We start from the raw sequence: 19,317 nt of genomic DNA, 5'->3' as shown, positions 1-19,317 counted from the left end.
GTTGCAAAATATCTGCTCATGTCTTTGTCTTTGACTTGTTAACAATTTTGCTTGCATCAGACAAAAACATAATTGATGAAACAAAGCAGTACCATATTTCACAGCATGAAAAAATGTAATCTGTTAAACTAACAGAGCAGAGAGAGATTCTTCAAAACCTCATAAATGCAACCTGTATTGCATTGTAACCGTTTACTGTCCCAAATGCTATTGGGATTATTGATTGTCTCTGTAATTGCCTAGAGAGGCATTTACACGGATGACTGTTCATTGGCACATTTTTTTTTAGTAGAAATCCTCATGTGTCCAGAATATAATCAGTTTATCAAGAAAGAAAATAACTTGGGGTCTATTAACCATAATGTGTCTATAGTTTATGATACAACTGGACTAATTGCCACTTGCATGGTAATACATGTGATGTATATAACTTATTTTTTTATATTCTGAACAAATACATTTTCCCATCACCTTCAAATTTTCATGCAGAGAGAAATATTATGTCATGGCATTATATGCCACGAGTGCAAAAATATTTTTTTGTCTCTGCTTGTACCTCATATTCTGTTCTAATGTCTTTTGTCAACAGAAATGTAATGTATTACTCTCTAAATTAAATTTCCTAATACAAACGGTTCCACTAAGGCATATTTGCTTGAGATTTATGACATAGATTGTGTCATGTAGAGGTCAATGATTCATTTAAGCCCAGAAATTATTTGAGTTATATCAAACAAAGGCGACTCCAATAAATTAACCCATTAAAGAAGCTCAGCGAGTCTTGATAATGTGAAACATGCTCTAATAATTTAAGCACTGTGATTGCTTGACCTGATTCTTCTGGTTTGAGTCTGGTCTTAATAATTATAGTGTAAAAGTTGTTTTCTCAATTGATCACACTTAAAACTGAAATAAATGCACAATTATATATTAAACCTGTTTTATGAACACTGTAACTGTTCACATAATTATTCATCCCATCTCAGTATTATGAATAATAAGGTCATTTAAATTTTCCTAAATATGCAGATATCACTCAGGAAGTGAGATGTTTTGTTTAAGAATATATTTTGCATAAGATTCCTGGTGAATGCATAAACCTTCCAAATAATGTGCTCAGCTAAAGATATTTATGCCTCTCAGGAGAGCAGAACTATGACATAATGCAGTCTATGCAATCAGTCTGACATATTGAAATAAGACATATTCATCATGTCACCTTATCTTCGAGATATTTTTTGCGAATGTTTATTAAAGGTCAATCAGGTCAAACATTAATGACATTCCAAAAACAACAGTAACTTTCTTTGTTTTGCCCTGCTATCACAGCATAGGAAAAATAAGCTCATTTGAACATGAATGTTGCAGACTATCACTCTCATTTTATTTTTTCAATAAATAATAAAACAAATTTCAATGAGGTAAAAAGTGTTTATATGTTTCATTTTTTTTGAACGACAGAAATATGTTGTAGCTCTATATGTAAATGCATAAAACACTTTGAAATCATTTCTCCCCCAGCCTCTCCATTCTAAATACTCAGCAATTCCACTGTTGGCTGGACTAATCTCAACCTCAAGAGGAATTTCTCTATGGGGTTTTCACTATTAACTGCCTGTAGTCTTTATTGGAGACAACATCAAGTAAACCATAAGAAGATTGTGTTGGTTGGTGAAATTGTTTCTGCCATCATTATGAGCACTGGTGCTTTATTGCAGTTAAACACAGCTTGGATGTTGTCCTTGAATGTCCTTGTTTACTGTCGGCTCTGTGTTTTGCTCACATGAGTTCTGAGGTCCTACAGGACTCCCACAGTCTGTAAATGTCCTCATGATGCAATTAGAACATTTCAACTGTTATCATCATTTATTTAGTGTTGCTCTGGAATGGTGTATCATCAAGCTGATCAGATAAGATTGGCCTTGACTTTGATTCAGCCTCATCTAATCTCTTTACACATCTGGTGTAACCACTCACTGCTGGCATCGTTATTTTACTTCATTAGTGTTCTCTCATTTACACGTGGAAGGGAGCAACTAACCTTTAACTAACTAAACTAACCTTATTTAGCTTGATTGAAAACATGCACCTCAGGTATCATGCTTTACATTTCTAGTGATTTGGCAATGAATCAAACTTGAATTGACTCACTAATGTAAAATGACAGAAAAGAGCTTCTAATATAATGTGCCGCCAACGATTGGTAAATTAGCAGTTTGTTGTTAACTAAATGTATTGTGGCATTCTGCTTGGAAATTAAACTTGCAGCATTTTTATAATTAAATACTGTAAATGCAATGATTTTACACAATTTTACGTAAATAGTAAATGTAATGTTTTGCAAAATGTGGTATTGATTCTAGCTTGTAAAATAAATCAAGCATTTATGTGTAAGATAAACAAAGTCACAAGAGATGAGGATACTTAAAACTGCTTCTGCTTAAGCAATCTATTGTTTATAGAGTGAAGACTCATATACTCAGTGTGGCATTGGTGATGTATGGCACGCTGTCCTCCACAAATGAATCACATCAAAGTAATTCTCTCCTCCTGCTCCCCTGGTGTCCTATCAGGACAGCGTGAAATACATGCCCTAAAAGTCCTCAGTGTCCCTCAGTTCAATTAAAGTTGGATGAGAGCTGTACCAGCCGGGTCACAAGATGAGGGGTGTGTGTGTGTGTGTGTGTGTGTTCTTAAATAATATGAGAGAACTTCAAACCATTCGTTGTGCATGGCAGAAATTGACCTGTAAACATTCAAGGCCTAAAGATTGTGGATGATCTGAATCTCACAATAATTGTATCAGCCTCCCTCCATTTTGTCGTATCTGTCCTCTAATAGCATTTAAGGGAAGTGGCACTTTTCCTAGAGTCTAAGGAGAGAGGGATGCCGATCTGGCTCTCATGGAGAGATATCACAAGGAAAGGACAACTGCAGTTTGACCCTATTAGTCACATCTCTCTGAAGATGTAAATGATCATTTCAAAGCAAAATGTAAAAAATTCTTTACCTGCAGAATTTAGATGGATCCCTAATATATTGATATTCAAATTTCATATCTCAGTATTATTCCTAGTGTTTTTACAAAAAACCTTAATACACATTTTAAGCATAGCAGGATTGTCAGTTACACATATTTATAGGGAGCGAATGGAACAAAGAAGAAAAAAGAGACAAAAGTATTCTCTATGGTGACATTAAGCTCAAAGGCCATAAGAGATACAAGTTCATAACAAACATCTCAAAAGACCTGCAGCAGAAGCTTGTGTTAGTGATCAAAACTGTAGTTTGTTATTTATAACAAACGGGGCGGCAGTGGCTCAGTGGTTCATGTAGGTTGTCTACAAACCGAAAGGTTGGTGGTTCAATCCCCGGTTCCACCTGACCAAGTGTCGAGCTGTCCATGAGCAAGACACCTAACCCCAACTGCTCCCGACGAGCTGGGTGGCGCCTTGCATGGCTGTATGAATGTGTGTATGAATGGGTGAATGTGAGGGAAATATGTAAAGCGCTTTGGTGGCCATTCGGTCTGTGAAAGCGCTATATAAATGCAGTCCATTTACCATAATAACAAGTCAAGTAGATAAAAACTAAAACATGTCCAACAAACCTTGAATTTGACGTTTTTTTAATGCTCGATCTCTTCCGCATGCACGATTGGCCACTGCAACTTCCAGGGGAGCACTGTGAATATATACACACACACACACACACACACACACACACGCTCGACAGTTATCAGACATAACTAAATCCCATATTAAATTGCAGTGTGCTATGGGATGATACAATGCATAAGCTGACGTAGAACTGAGATTTTAGCAGAAATATATAGGCAATAGTCGTGACGTGCAAAGAAACCATTTAAATTCTTTGCGATTTTATAGTCTTCTTATCCACAGGACCGCATATATACAAAAATATATGTTCTAGTGTTGTCAAAAATATCGATATTTCGATAAATATCGATACTGAAATATCTGAACGGTACCAATACTAATTTCCCGAAGTATCGATACACCAATACTAGCCGAGCAGTCACTTTCACTTCTCTCCAAAGGCGCGTTGACAAACACCACACGTGACGCACTCGTCTCATTCGATCTGGTTAAATAGCAAAAGTGAATGGAAAGATGGCGAGTGCGCCGTCCCCGCGACCGGCTTTGGTTGATTGATAAAGAACACCGCGAGCGGGCATGTCGGAGTCGGAGAATGGCGTGGACAGGACACGCGCTACACACCGCGAGCGGGCATGTCGGAGAATAGCGCGGACACGCGCTTCACACTGCGAGCGGGCTGCGGGCACCCAAAAGATTGTTTGACTATCAATATCCCTCTCATCACTCATTTTGTAAAATTATTTTATAGATGAAAACATTTAAGGAATTGGCTCCAGGGGTACCATTTAGCAGCATATGCTCAGCATCAGGGGTGTTTGTTTTTTGGACAGACCTGCACCACTGCTAAAAACATCCTAACACTGTAACTCTTCTCATTTTAACTTTTCTGAAACATTAACCAAGATGGCCTAGTATTGTTGTTGATATGAGTCTGTGTTTCGTTTTTTCACTGTAATTCTTAAAGTTAACATAATCTGACTGAGGAATCGTAGACAAGTAAATATTGTAACTGTGGTCAGATGTAAATTAACTTGTGTCTGTTTAACTTTATTCAAAAATTATTATTTAATTCTGCAATTTGCCTTCATTAGCGATTATCATCAATTTGATTACACATATACTAATTAAACTAAACTGAGCTAGACAATGGCATCTCTGAATTCAATAATGAAATGCCTTTAACTGAAAATTGAATGTTTAACCTTATTATTATACATTACTGACACTCTATCCTCCAATTTGATACAGTTAAGTGCTTCGACACAATCTGTATTATTAAAAGCAATATATAAATAAAGGTAACTTGACTAGATGCTGATCCAGTGAGCATTGTTTCCGCGTGTGATGCACACACGTTTGCGTTTAAATCTGTTCATCAAATTAAGTTAATGTATTAACCAGCATTTATGACCGATGACCAATGCATTTGTTACAGTATATTTTAATCTTTGATAACAGTAGGTAATAAAAACACAACGGATCATGTTAGCTCTGGTCCAATGAAAAAATATTAACAGATAGAACTCAGGACATTTTTGTTCATGTAAAATATACCTCATTGTCATGTTCTAGACTTGTAATATTTAGCTTTAAATAAAAAAAAGACCCCCTTAATATTGTGGCAGTTTTTTTCTCTGTGGTATCGAAAATGGTATCGAATATCGATATTTTTCAAGGTACCGTATCGAAGTTAGAAATTCTAGTATCGTGACAACACTAATATGTTCTATGTTGCAATGAACAGAAGGAAGTAAATGGAGATGTAGCAAGTTACTGAACATCTGTCTTTTGGAAAAGCTCAGTAGCATCTGTGTGTTTGTTCTTTTTTTGGCTCACCAGTGTAATGGAAAATTCTCACCGCTCAGAGTAAAGAAGCTATTTGACATGCTGCTCTCGTTCCTGTGTGAGGTTTCCAAAAAATGACAGGAGTTTCTCCCAAGCCACTTATGTAGTGAGTGAGGTGATATCTTTGCTCACCCTTGGGAATAGTGTAGAAGAACTGACTTGACAATATGTCCTTTTCAAATTCATTTGACCCCGTACCAGTCCAGTCCAATGGATATAATGGTTTTACTTGGGTCTCACTATATATACAGTTGCATAACATGAAATTAAATGTAGGCCTACCTTAGTTTGGCCTGATGCATTTTAGTTTCATCTATATCTTGTTGTAATGGTTCCAAACATTTCACACCCTCATTCAGATCTTGCACAGAGCTGGGTTAATTGTAAATTCATGCAATTTAAAAACATGTATTTTGTTGAAATTGGTGACTGACTGCTGGAAGCATTGAATGCTGTATATGTACTGCTTCCACATGCCTCAATACACTTTACCTTTTAAGCTGACTCAATTACCCTCCTTTAAAAGGATTCTGGATGACTTTGTTGACAGGTTAGGTCAACTGAAATTGATAAATGTTTTTTATGAAATGCTAGTTACATTTATGTCAGTGTCAGTGTCCACAGGTCACCCTCAGAGAAGGTGACTTTTCCTTTTTTAAATTTGCATTTATGTGTTCGTGGATTAAGGCATTTTTATGAATGGATTGACATTGAATTTCATGTAATTTACTCTAGCACATCCTTTAGTTCCCTAATCTTATGTTTTTGGATTATAGATTTTAAAGCCTTTAATTGAATAATTACATTATTTGCTTACCACAAAATAAACACCACAAAATAAATATGATAATATTTCTTTTAATTAAAGCATTATTCTCAAAGTGAACAAAGCTACCTGACATGCAGCACAGGACTGGCACCGTTAACTTTGCAATCAATTTCTCTGTTCTTTCCCATTGCAAGGTTATGTGTGAAATTGGCTACATTTTTCAGTTTTTCCTCTTTCTTTCAGGCATAGGCTACTGTGAACCATTTTAGATGCTCTTTTACACAGACAATGTCAGCATAAAACCTTGACCTAATGGACAGAAAGGAAGCCCTTCAGACTCTCATCTGTTGGTAGGTAAATTGCACTGCGGTATTCTATTATGTGGCCTTGAAACTTTTGGCTAATTTAATGTCCTCAAGGATCCACTTTAGTAGCCATTGTCTGAGTAGATTCAGCCCATCCTTCTCAACCAGGAGTTTATACAGGCAGTCTGACCATTATTGTTTTCTGCAAGGTGACCCAAGGGACAAACCTCATGGTTTATTCACAAGAAGCTGGACTGAGCTCTTTGGATTGTTATACTAAAGCATTTACACTTTTACCAAAAGCAACTTTAAATGGCCTATTTAATTTTCCCTGGTTATGCTGTAGATGATCTTTGTGTACCCTTCATGCATGCATTGAACTACACAGAGCATTTAATTGAGTGATCCATTGATATTTTATGGGGTTTGACCTTGAATTAAGCTAAGAGGATAGTCTCCCCTACGACCGTGTAATTGTTCTGATTATTTTAATATAGGGCAGTCTTTACTACTGTTTGTTTGAACAACATTCTCTGTCATCCAACTTCCTCGTTACATTCATCTTCTCTCTTAAGAGGCCGTTTGGGAAGTGTTACAGCAAAAAGACAGATCAATTGCCATAGAGGCATCGTAAAAGAAACCTCTGGTTGCCTGAAAGATCTGCAACAGTGGGCCAATATGCTTTTATTATCTCCTTAAATGTACTAATGAATTCCCCAAGGTCAAATGTTAGTCCCGAAGTTCAGTTGGTCTCTCAAAAACAAGGTTGCTTGTCTCCGGCTGTCTGTGTCATAACCCGCCAAAAAATCAGGCTAAAAGTGAGTTTCTTTGGGAAGCAGGCGTTTGTCAGGGATTACCATGAGAGAACCGCCTGAGGAAACTTCCTCTGTATGCAAGTCACAAATGCTTGATTCATGGCACGCAGAGACAGAGCAGATGAGCTCCTTGTCGAAGAATGAAAAGAGGGGGAGATTAATATGGCAATCCCTAGGAAAGACCAGTTTGAAAGGGGTATTTCAAGAGCCTCCATATATCTATTTCAAGAAGCTACTGTCGCACGATTAATCTTGTTGCCGCCTTGAAACAATGTCACACTTTAATTGGCGGAATGGCATGGGCTGAATGCGAACTTCCTTTGGTTGAAAGGTGGAAGTGTTCTGCTCGCTGCAAGTAACCTAATGTGTTTGTGTGGTACTCATTAATATGTGAAGCGGATGGAAACATTTTTAGAGAGGCGACTACCGTTTAACACAGCTGTCTGATGCCTGAACACACAGATGGAGAAAAAGAGAGGAAGGAAACTATCATATAAAAAATTATTTACAAATTAATATCATATTTTCAAATCAAATATCTTGCATTTGTATTTAATTTTTAATATGATATTTATATAAATATATTTTTTACTGTATAGAAATTAATTATTTACCTTGTAACTTGGCTATCAGTATAACACTATGCGTATTATAAAGTTAGCTGTTCAGAGTTCATCATAAATAATCATCTGTACAGTTAACTGCAGTCACAACATTGGATCTGATTAATAATTCTGCTTCCTCTCTTAAGACAGCGCAATCTGTTATTGAAAATTTATGAATTTTGGAGTATGTTTGTCTCTTCTGAAACGCTAATGGGATTTACAGAATAGCTCCTGTCTGAAACTCCACTTAATAGAAAAATGTGTGACATGCTCTTGTCTCAGGTTTTATTTGACCTTTAATGTAGCACATACTTTTTTTCAATTCAAAATGTCACAGTAAAACGGCTTACACTGCAGTTACAATGAATTCCACCAGTCACATGATGTGTATTTTTGTTTTGCATTTGAGAGCTTTTGCGGATTTTAGAATTGTCATTTCAACTGGACATTTCAAATTAATCTACTAACTGCAGTAAATTCGGCATTAAAATTCTTTTTCATTCCAAATTGTTAGTCATTCTGATCTGCATCAATTCCCACAGATGTTCTAATATGCGCTCACGTTCTCGTCAATATATAATAAGTGAGTTTTAACTTTTATGTCTTATGTATTTCTCCCATGTCCTGTTCTCAACTGCAGTGCTGCAGTTACTTTTATATTTTCCACCATGTGTGATTTAAATATTTATCTGGTGTGAGCTGTCAGTCACCATAGGCAGCCTCTCATTTAGATCTGACCTGTAACGGCTCTCACAATTCCCATGAAATTACTTTGGGAACAAAAATGCATTAGTAGTACCTGTAGGTCTTTTTCTTAAACTTTTCTAAATGCCCTGCATGGTGTTTTGTAAATGAATGTAAATTTTAGTCAAACGTGATCAATTCTCTAAGTGGTAGTTTTCAAAAGTAAAATGGGACAGGGTAGGGAAGGCTGACTTGGCATGCTTGCTCAAAATAAAGGAGGGCAGCAGTTATGATCAGTGCCCAAATATAAAAGATGCAGACATAAAACCAAGTCTTAAATAATTGTAGTTGACTGCATGTGCATCATTTGTTTTGTTCTGTAGATTGCTGGAATTATGATATTGTCAATCAAACTGTACCACACTTGAATTTGTGTCATACACCAAAGTTTGCGTTGCAGTATGAGATGTCCTGCTCACTTTTATGCATGTAAATAGAGGTTTTTGTGACTGCTTAAAGTTTCTAGAAAGGGCCAGTGTAACAGAGGCCAGCTAGTGAGAGCTGTGTGAGTAAACCTCACTCTCCTGATCTCAAGAGGCACACTAGCGACTGCGGTCTTTTGCGTCCCTGGGGTTATATTGGTGTCGTGACCCTGATGGGATTGAGGTTTACAGGGGTAAGTGTAACAGAGGCAAGCTAGTGAGAGCTGATCTCTGCTAGATCCTGGTTCGGGTCCCGCTGGGAGCAGGGCAAGTAGGACCAGAGGGGTTACACAGGGTCTTACAACAAGGGAAGTGAACACATTGACCACAGTCTGCAATGCAATCAGTATATGTTTGATCAAATGTTTGATTTTCTACCTATAGCCAGAGAATCATTCAAAATATGAACAGAGTTAATTATGGTTATCTTTAAATAGGTTTTTACACTTAAAATTTGTGCTAATGAAATGATAGAAGATGTGTTTTAATCACATTTGAAAGCTTTGTAGATGACCAAGACTCCAATATAATTGTAAGATGGAATATATAGGCCGACCAGTAAGACCCTCTCATGAGCTTTGAAACATTACGCTGTTTACCGAAGGAGTAGGCTGTCTGCTCGGAGGTGTAATGAATTTCCTTTCTTTGGACCACGGCTTTGCTATAAAGCTCAAGGACATGATGTCGACTCCTATCCGGTAAAAGTTGACATAACTGACAATGAAAGAAGGCAGCTCTCTCCTTCCCGAATAATAAAAAAGCTTTGAATAAAAATAATTTAAATTTTTAGATGCCACATTCCTAATATGGGCTGACAGATCAAACGGTGGGGGTCATCGCGCAATTCCATGCCTTCAGTGCACATTTATTGTGATTTAATTGAAGATATTTGCTTTTAATGAAAGCACTATCATAAGAACGTGAGGGGACACTGGCTGTTTGGCATGCAGAGGAAGGACTCTAAGAGGAGAGTCTGACAGAGTGTCAGAGAGCTGCCTCTAGCTCTCAGACAACAGCTGCTCTGAATGAGAGGGCGTCCTGGGGGTACTGAGACACAGACAGTGACTCTCTCCACTGGTGGGGGCGGCCGAAGCGTGAGGTGCATCAGAAATTGGCTGAGAGCCAGACCAATGGTTTGCACTGCAATTATTCCCTTTGTTTTCTAAACTAATATGTTTGTTCTTTAAAGATGTGCTATCCTTGTTTGGAACGTATGTGAACACATGTGAATTCTGTTATTGAGAGTGGGTTTGTTGGTTAATTTAATAAGGGAAAATATTATGCAGGTGCCTGTTTTCATGGTACACATGCAAAACCTTTTCTATTTTTGGTATACAGCTTCATATCAAGGTCTTCTGGAGTCTTCTGTATAGCTGCTTTACAGCAGAATTTTTATTTTATCTTCTATTTGATGAAGTTTGAACCATTGATTGTTATTTTCTTGTTTATTACTCTGAAGCTGCTTTGAAACAACCTGTATTGTATAAAGCACTATATAAATAAAGGTGACTTGACTTAAACTAATAAATAACCAAAAGTTTCTTATGATTTTTAAAGCAATGAGATTCAAATCTACCAAGGCATCCACCTCATTTTGAAAGTAAGAGTAGGTTCAGCCATTTTTAACTTGAATTTGTAACATCCGAATATGATTCTCTTCATATATCTTGCATCACCAGTTATATTGAAATAAATCACCTTGACTAATCTTTCAGTTTGCACTAAAATTGAATTTATGTTTTGCATTTAGATTGTTGAATACTTTATGAACCATTGTGCAGCACATCTTCTACACTAAATTTACAAGTGTGTGCACAGTTGTATTTATACTTTGCTCATAATGGTGTTTGAGGTGTTTCATAATAGCTAAATGAAATGTATAATGAATTATACAAATTAAATTCTACGGGTTGTTCAAGCAAGGTGTTTTTTACATGAATATAAATAAATATTAATAAATAAAATAAATATAATTTAACTCCGATAAACTTTTACTTTGTAGTCAGGGTTGCACAATTAATCGCAATTTACATGTAATTAGGCCTACACTTAAACCGATTTGGCTTATCACGATTATGAAATCGCAAAGGTTGCGATTATATTTTATGCGCAGCTTGTCATTGATGTAGGCTACGGATCTGTAAACACTGCGAGTTTAACTCACTCATAACATGCATTTGAAAAAGCAACACGTGTCAAACATCTTTCCAAACATGAGAAGCATTTATGAACCTCTTGTCCAACAAAAGACAATATTGCAGGCTTTTACTCCAAATTCACTTTATAACGACAGTTGAGCATCCTTCTGTGAGATGATGCCCATAGGGATTTCCTGGTATGATGCCTGTTATAATAGCCTACCTCTGCGGTGGGTCATATTTAGCGTGTCTGCACGAGAGTGCCCTCTGGCGTTCAGATGAAGCAGTATTCACAAACCGATCAGCCGTGCTCCACTGACAAGCTGCGCATAAAATAATCGCAGCCTTTGCCAAATCGCGTGCGGTTTCATTGCGATTAATTGTACAGCCCTATTTGTAGTCAATCATTCAAGATTTGCAATTTTAAATGCAGCACTGAAGTATGAAGAGAAGTGTTTCTCTGTGGAGGATTCAATATCACAATGAAAGTCCCAGAAAATTGCCATCTAGCATTAGTCAACAAATAAAGATGATAAATTCTAGACTTGCCCGGTCATGTAGTATGGAGGCATTATTGGGTCAGATTGAAAACTAAAATTCGAAAACTAAAAGTCTAAGTCGAAAACTAAAAGTCTAAGTCGAAAACGAATTTGGGATTTAGGATAGGGTATTTGGTATTTAGGATTGGGCATTTGGTCATTTAGCCATATAGGATTTAGGATTGGGAATTTAGGATTGGGCATTTGAGGATTGAGGAGTTATCTAAAGATAACTCTGGGAGTTGGCAGGGGTGTGTCGGTTTTATATCGCGTATCGTTACAGCCCTAATGGAATACTGAAAACACAAGTGAAATATTAATTACTGACTGTATGTATAAGGTTCACATTGCCAGTTTTTTGGAATTGACAATTTTATTCAATCCTGGATCTAAAACCTTCAGATGACACGTAGCTCAGCTCTCTGTGGCTGAAAACTCGCAACAAACAGTAGACACTCTAAAAGATTATGTGGGTTTTTGTTTCTAGTCTGACGTATTTTGTACATACTAAAACTCATCCACTTGTTTGGTTATCCCCATGGTGTTCGTGGAAACCCATTTGCAAAGTTCTTCCCGTGAGGCTACATGTATCTGCTCTTTCACTTAGTATGTCCTTTTGATCTATTTCGTATGCACAGTGGTGTAGTCTAGTTTTTTGTAGTGAGTATACTGTGATATACTGTAGGCTGTAGTATGTTGTTACGAATCCTCACGCTTTTTTAAGTGGGTATACAGAAATCCTTGACATTTTCTAGTGGGTATACGGCGTATACCTGCGTATCACAGACTATACCACTGCGTATGCAAATTATCTTTAAGTTCTGTACCACAAACAGCTTTGTTTTAAGAATTTTTTAAATACTTACTTCTGTATTCAGATCTTTTTGCAGGGGTCTTACATAAATTGTTGCAGCTCCTATACCGACTGCATCAGAGCACAAATATTCAGGAGAGTAGCCTTCATCTGGACATGGGATAGGTTCCAGAATTTTTGTCCTGGTGCAGCCTCTCGTCTTTAAAAGCTGAAAACCACCAGCTTCACTCAGTTTTGGGAACTGGCGCATGAGTTCTTGACTAAACTCTGACGAAGAAGAGTATTTGTCTGATGAGGAAAACATTTAAAGAAAATGCACATTAACATGCAGCACATTATCAGTTATGATATTATGTATATGATATAACTGTTATTATCATAACTGTTGCAAACTCACCAGAGAAAATAATTTTCTTTTCTCCAAGTCCAGCTCTCTCCAGTTGAAATTTTTCTGGCACCTTTGGAACTTCTGAATCTTTCCTCTTGGCTAGGCAAAAGAATCTGTGTGTGTATGACACACACTTTTTTTTCAGTCTAGGAGATTGTGAAGGAGGGAAATGCCCAGTTCTTCTTAGTTGATTAACTGGACGACGAGGGTGGGGTGAAAATAATCGATTCACCTCACCTAGAAATGTCAAAATTTAAAGCAGTGCTGAATACAAAGTCAATGCCTTAAGTATAAAAAATCATTATTAGCTTAACTCTGTCCCCTTACAGCACCAATATGACAAAAGTAGTATGTCTCAATTCAAAGTACTCATTAAAGAGCAGGCAAAAAGTACATAGATGACATACTTTTTCCAGTAACTCAGCTGTTCTGTTGTTGGATGTAACAGTGAACATAGCAGTCTCCGTACACCTGACACCAGAGCAGCTGATAAGTGCATAAGACGCAGTGGATTACTTTTATTTTTTGAAGGGAATGCCGCCCCTTACTTTTATACTTTAAGTAGTTTTGAAACCAGTACTTTTACACTTTTATTTGAGTAAAAAGCTTGAGTTGATACTTCAACTTCTACAGAAGTCTTCTTAAACCCTAGTATCTATACTTTTACTTGAGTAAGTTAATGAATTATGTGAATACTTTTGACACCTGGCAGTAATGAAGGGGAGAGGGCACACTTGATGTAAAATAAAGCTTGAAGTGACCGTAACGGCCTTGTGGAAGGGCCCTTTATGAAGGGATCCCGTTGTTCTCTTTCCCTGAATGCCCTTAAAGGGCGCAAAATGGCGTTTGGAACTAAGTACTAAGTTAAAACAGCTAATTTCAGATTCATTTTGAAAACATGACGACACAACATTTATTTTTACCATAGATATGAAGGGGACTGGAGCGATTACAAAATGGCTGACTGAGATTAACGTTAGACTCACCTTGCAACGTTACTACCTCTTGTGCCCGTCGATCTGGAGCACATTCAACCGAAGGCTGCTGGGGAGGGCCGGTTGTCAATAAGGTGCTCTGCTCCAGGGCCTCTGCTGCATCCCTTAAAAGTTTTGTTATTGCATTTGTGTCCATTTTATATTAAAAAACGATGTCGTCGAAGAGGTAATTTGGTAAACACTCGACAGCAGCGGCTGAGGTAACGTTACCACTGCCCGTTGGTCTTAAAGCTCCGCCCACGCAACTTGATTGACATTCCTCATTTTCATTTGAATTATCATTTGCCGTTTCCGGCTTCCGTTTGAGCATTTGATTTGCCATTTTCGATGTTGGTTTGAGCATTTGATTTATATTTTGTCCATTTGATTTATGATTTGAGCATTGACTTATAGATTTAATTATGACAGGTTTATACTGGGTTGATAATGAAAATTAAAAATCAAAAACAAATGAGTTTTGACTTGATTTTTGATACAGTTCATGCTTCCACGATTGAGGAAATGAAATTGCATTTGAGCATTTGATTTATCATTTGTGCAGCCATTTTGAGACTTTGATTTATTATTTAATAATTTGACCATTTGATTCATCATTATTTGATTTTTTTAAGCATTTTAATTTTAATTTTAATTATGTTAGGAAAAAACTTCCATAGATTTGTAAACCACAAACGAAAAATGAAAAATCGAGCCAAAATAAAATTTTTCGTTTTTTAAACTAAACAAAAAAACGAATAAACGAGCTGGTTTTCATTTAGTCAATAGTTATTCCATTCCAAAGAAGAAATCAAATGACCAAAAGATACACGGACCCCAAATGCCCAATCCTAAATACAAAATAGCCTATCCTAAATACCAAATGCCCAATCCTAAATACCAAACTCAGTTTTCGACTTTTAGCTTCAGATTTAGACTTTTAGTTTTCGTTTAAGACTTTTACTTTAAGACTTTTAGTTTTCAATCTGACCCAATCATCCCTCCATAACCTACGGCCCATAATCAATGTTATGTAAATTAAAGACATAAAGTTAAGCCAAGACCATATGGCCAGCGCTTGGCTTATTTATAGAGAACTTCAGTGCACTTGATAAAGTGGCTAAAGACAGTAAAAAAGACAACCAACAAAATGTACCTATTTTGCTTGGAGGCTTGTTCAACAATGAAATTTAATGGTCTATAATTTTTATTTATAGAAAAACTAAATGCCTTTACAATTAGCTGATCTCAGAATTTTTAGTCTATATACTGAAAAGTAACACAAAAAAAATACATTTGATAAATCACAATGAGTCAATTTCTCTCTCAAAATCCAAGTCTTACAAGCACTCCTTGGAACAGTAGCCTACGCCTGTTTGGAAATCGCTGCGTTTGGTTTATTCAAAGTCATATCTTCATTATTTCCAATTGTATTGTCATTTATATGACTACATCATGTGCTTGCAAAGTGAGGAAAATACCGGCAACATCTTATATGGGTTGATTGTCATCTGATTAATCTTTACTGCCATCGTGTGGTGAACTAATACATTACAAATATAAATATAGATTTAGCAATGCACCTGACTCCTGCTTTTCAGGTATGCCTGACGTTTAAACCAAGTCTTTTAGACAGGGTTAAAAAGCAGACTTCTCTAATTTGGAGTCTGGTAATAAATTAGGAAATGACCTCGGAATGCCAAATAAATTATCTTATCTTTTTTTATGTGTTTGTGCATACTTCTGCGGCTGAATAAAAATAAATGTCATCAGAGTAAGGGCTTGTGTTTATTTTTCAAGAAAAGGCTGAACGCTAATATTACATATTGGGCAACAATTCTTTGACGTGACAAAACGGATCTCTCCTTCCTTTGCTACTATCTCGCCAATTTGTCAAAGTTTGCTTTTGGTCTTCTCAGAAATGTTAGTGTTTTATTTCTGTTTTCCAGAAGGAGCTGTACGGCTGCTGCTGTCACGTTTACATGTATTATGAATGAATGTGGCCGAGACGGCTTCGTTCAATTCAGTCTTCATTGTGTAGACACCTTTGATCATATTTTAATATCTGTTTGGGTGTGATAAAGGTTTACAAACTGGATTAGCATCGTAGGCGTGAATTCTTCGAACAGCAGTTCCTGCGGAGGATGTTTATGCGGCGTTAGGACCCTGGGGACATGTTCTCATTCTCACAGGGCACAATGCAATTTGCATGCGTTTGTTCTGCAAGGCAAACACTGCTGTACGAGTGAAACCCAAACCACCGGAAGATCGAGGAATCGACTTGCATATACACGCTTGGTGTAGGATCACTATCGTGATGGGGAGCTTTCAGTCTTTGCCGGATAACCATCAATATCGAACCCTGTCACAGAAGACAGGCTGTGAGTAGGTCTATAACTATTACGAAGGGTTTAATGTCATTCATATCCCATTACTTATATTGTAATGCTTGACAAACGCAGCACCATTTACTCAGGAAATGTAAAGTGAGAATCTATGTAGTGACAAATCGGAAATGTCTTATTTTCACAACATACACACTGAAGTGGTGCAATCAACTGTTTAGAATAGATCTACTGCGTAGGCCTATGTATTTATTGGAATATTTAGCCTTTTTTTTAGAATAAAAAAAAAACTAATGTGGACTATAATTAGCATTCATAATTAGACAAAGGATGACAACACTTTTGCAAATTGTGTATCTGGTTTCACAAGTGGTTATTTATGCTTAGTTTGATGCCTCTGTCCTACAGACCCACAAGGAAACAAAAATAAAGAATAGCCTACAGTGTGTATCCTAAAAATGTGATGATTCACCCCCATCATTTAGACATTCATGTTGTTCCAAACCCATATGACAGGTGTTTGGCAGAATGACAGCCTCAAGCTTCACTCACTTTCATTTTGTTCCATGTAAGTGAACAATGACTGGTCAGTCTCTAACATCACCTTCTGTGTTCTACAGAAGAAATAAAGTCATAAGGGTTTGGAAGCAACATGACGGTGAGTAAATAATGACAGAATTTTGTATTTTTGTTTGACCGATCCTTTTTAAGGTTTCTGCATGACTCGTGATCATTCATAATTCAGTTACAAATGTCACTGGGAGGCATTTAAGATTTAGTTTTAGCAGTAGAGTTTCACTTCACACATATAGTGCATTGTGCCAGTTTGTGAGTCATCTGTTTGTTGAGCACCTCCATTCTTTTCATTCTCTCTCAGTTTCACTGGAGCAGATCGGAATCCTCCACAATCGTTTTAAGCAGCTCAGTCAGAACGAGGATACATTACGGTAATCTACAAGTGTTGTTTTGTTTCGGAGATGATTTTGCAGAATGTTGAGTTTTGCAACAGAATGACTTTCAATAATCAAATCAAACCAGTGTGCTGGTACTTACTATTAGAAAAAATGCAACGTTCTGCATTGCAACTCTAGATGGCACAGGCTGATCTCAATTTGCTTGCAATCATATAATTCTCTGTAGGGCACAGCTGATTGGTTCTTTCTGTATCAGTAACAGCTGATTGGTTCCTTCTGTATCATGTGATAGAACCTATCATGAAGCTGCTCAACCTTCAAATACTTGGTTAGGATTTGCTGCAGCAGTTGCAGCACACTTTCAGAAACCATCACCTTCCCCAGCTCCACCTGTATAGATCTGCTATGGGTAATTCATGTGTGCTACATTGTACAGCAGTAGAAGCGTAGCAGATCTATTCCACCAAGGCCAAACATATCGACATGGTCATATCAATTACCATGCCAAACACTCTGAGAGTTGTCATGACAGAACGAGTGTTATGCTTGATTAATAGGTCTGCTTGGGCGGTTTTGTTTGGTTATACAGCAAACCATAATGCTGGCCTTTTATGTGTCAGACTTAATTGTTTTGTGTTCTCATTTAAAGGAGAGATGACTTTAAAACAATCCAAGATTTGGAAAGCAACCCAATTCGGTCCCAAATTATAGAGGCTTTCTTTGATAAGAGGTTTGTAATTGTTTATATACTGTGTATTTGTTTGATATTTGTAGTGACAATAGTTATGTGAGGCTTGATATTATCCCATACAGCTTCACAAATGGGATATTGCATTTGAATAGCCACTAGGTCATATTTTAATTTAAATAAAAAAATAAATAAGTTAATTTCAACTCACAAATGTCAACGGCATGTCTTCTTTCATAAGGGATGTGAAACTACACCTTTATAGTAAAGAGAAGTCTTTTTACACTGAGGTTGTTCCTTCACTATATGGCTATCATAATTTGGGAGGTGGCTTTTGTGGCTTGAGATTTTTGTTTTGTTTTGTTTGTTTTTGATATTTTTTTATTGTTACTTATATCTCTAATTATGATAAACAGATCGAACACATTCTTTATTTCATTTAAAGATAGATCTCAAAAACAATTTGCAAGCTTTGAGATTGTGTTAGAATAGTGCCTTCTATTCTTTCCATGTCCTCTAGGACTTGATAAAATTCAATAAAAATTCATCTGACAACCACAAACCTGAAGGTTAATAGTGAAGTTTAACATTCAGGGCTCAACAAAGCTGATATGGAGCAATAACATGTTACTATACTTGCTTGTTCTACACAGGAATTTCCAGAAAGATGATGTGGGATCTGTGCAAGAAATTGGTTTTGAGGAATTCCTTACCGTCATGTCGTACTTCAGAGCACCGACCCATCATATCACAGAGGAACAGAGAGAAGAAACGAGGAGAGCCAAACTGCGCTGTAAGAACATGCAGAAATAATATTCTTGAATTATATTAAGAGACTTGGAGATAAAGTACCAGTGAACTGAGCATTGAATTCACAATACTAGTGAAACAATACTGTCTCTTTCTTGATACTGTAGTTCTGTTCAACATGCATGACACAGACAATGATGGAACAATAACACTGGAGGAATACAGACATGTAAGTAATTACTCATGTTTGTGTAATTCAATCCATCTGAGTAATTCAATCCATCTGAGTAAAGCATTTACTGTGTGTTTGTATGTAGTTCATAATTATCTTCAAAGATTATCAGCAGTGTTGTGGTCTCTCTATAGGTAGTCGAGGAGTTGTTGTCCCGTAGTGGAGCTCTTGGAAGGGAGACAGCTAAGGGCATTGCAGATGCTGCAATGCTGGAGGTTGCCAGTATCTCAGTAGGTCCCATGGTATGTTATCTAAAGGCTGGATCAACAACAGTGTGTGAAGTATATCAGATAACATATAATTATTATATCAATGCAAGTTGTAATGCAATTTGAAGTGGGACAAAATATTCCCTCACTCACTCACTCATTCCCTCACTCACTCACTCATTCCCTCACTCACTCACTCACTCA

General features: G+C 36.9%; 1 protein-coding gene across 3 annotated transcripts in view; it reads left to right on the top strand.

The window, feature by feature from the left end:
• Positions 1 to 16,110: 16,110 nt before the first annotated feature.
• tescb (tescalcin b) overlaps positions 16,111 to 19,317 on the top strand; it is a 10,338-nt gene continuing 7,131 nt past the window's right edge. The window contains exons 1-6 of one of the 3 annotated variants that reach the window (XM_077240663.1): positions 16,112 to 16,356; positions 17,198 to 17,267; positions 17,884 to 17,964; positions 18,576 to 18,715; positions 18,840 to 18,901; positions 19,039 to 19,146. In XM_077240663.1, the coding sequence (XP_077096778.1) occupies positions 16,185 to 16,356; positions 17,198 to 17,267; positions 17,884 to 17,964; positions 18,576 to 18,715; positions 18,840 to 18,901; positions 19,039 to 19,146 (633 nt within the window). In that variant the 5' untranslated portion in view covers positions 16,112 to 16,184. Of the gene's footprint in view, positions 16,357 to 16,873; positions 16,979 to 17,197; positions 17,268 to 17,883; positions 17,965 to 18,575; positions 18,716 to 18,839; positions 18,902 to 19,038; positions 19,147 to 19,317 lie in introns of those variants that run through there. The other 2 variants (XM_077240665.1, XM_077240664.1) reach the window with 2 other exon arrangements.

Source organism: Siphateles boraxobius, unplaced genomic scaffold, assembly GCF_051911475.1.
Source record: "Siphateles boraxobius isolate OS27281-9 unplaced genomic scaffold, OSU_SipBor_1 24, whole genome shotgun sequence".
Lineage (NCBI taxonomy): Eukaryota > Metazoa > Chordata > Actinopteri > Cypriniformes > Leuciscidae > Siphateles > Siphateles boraxobius.
The sequence above is the reverse complement of the archived record's forward strand: the minus strand, read 5'-3'. Positions and strand labels throughout refer to the sequence as shown.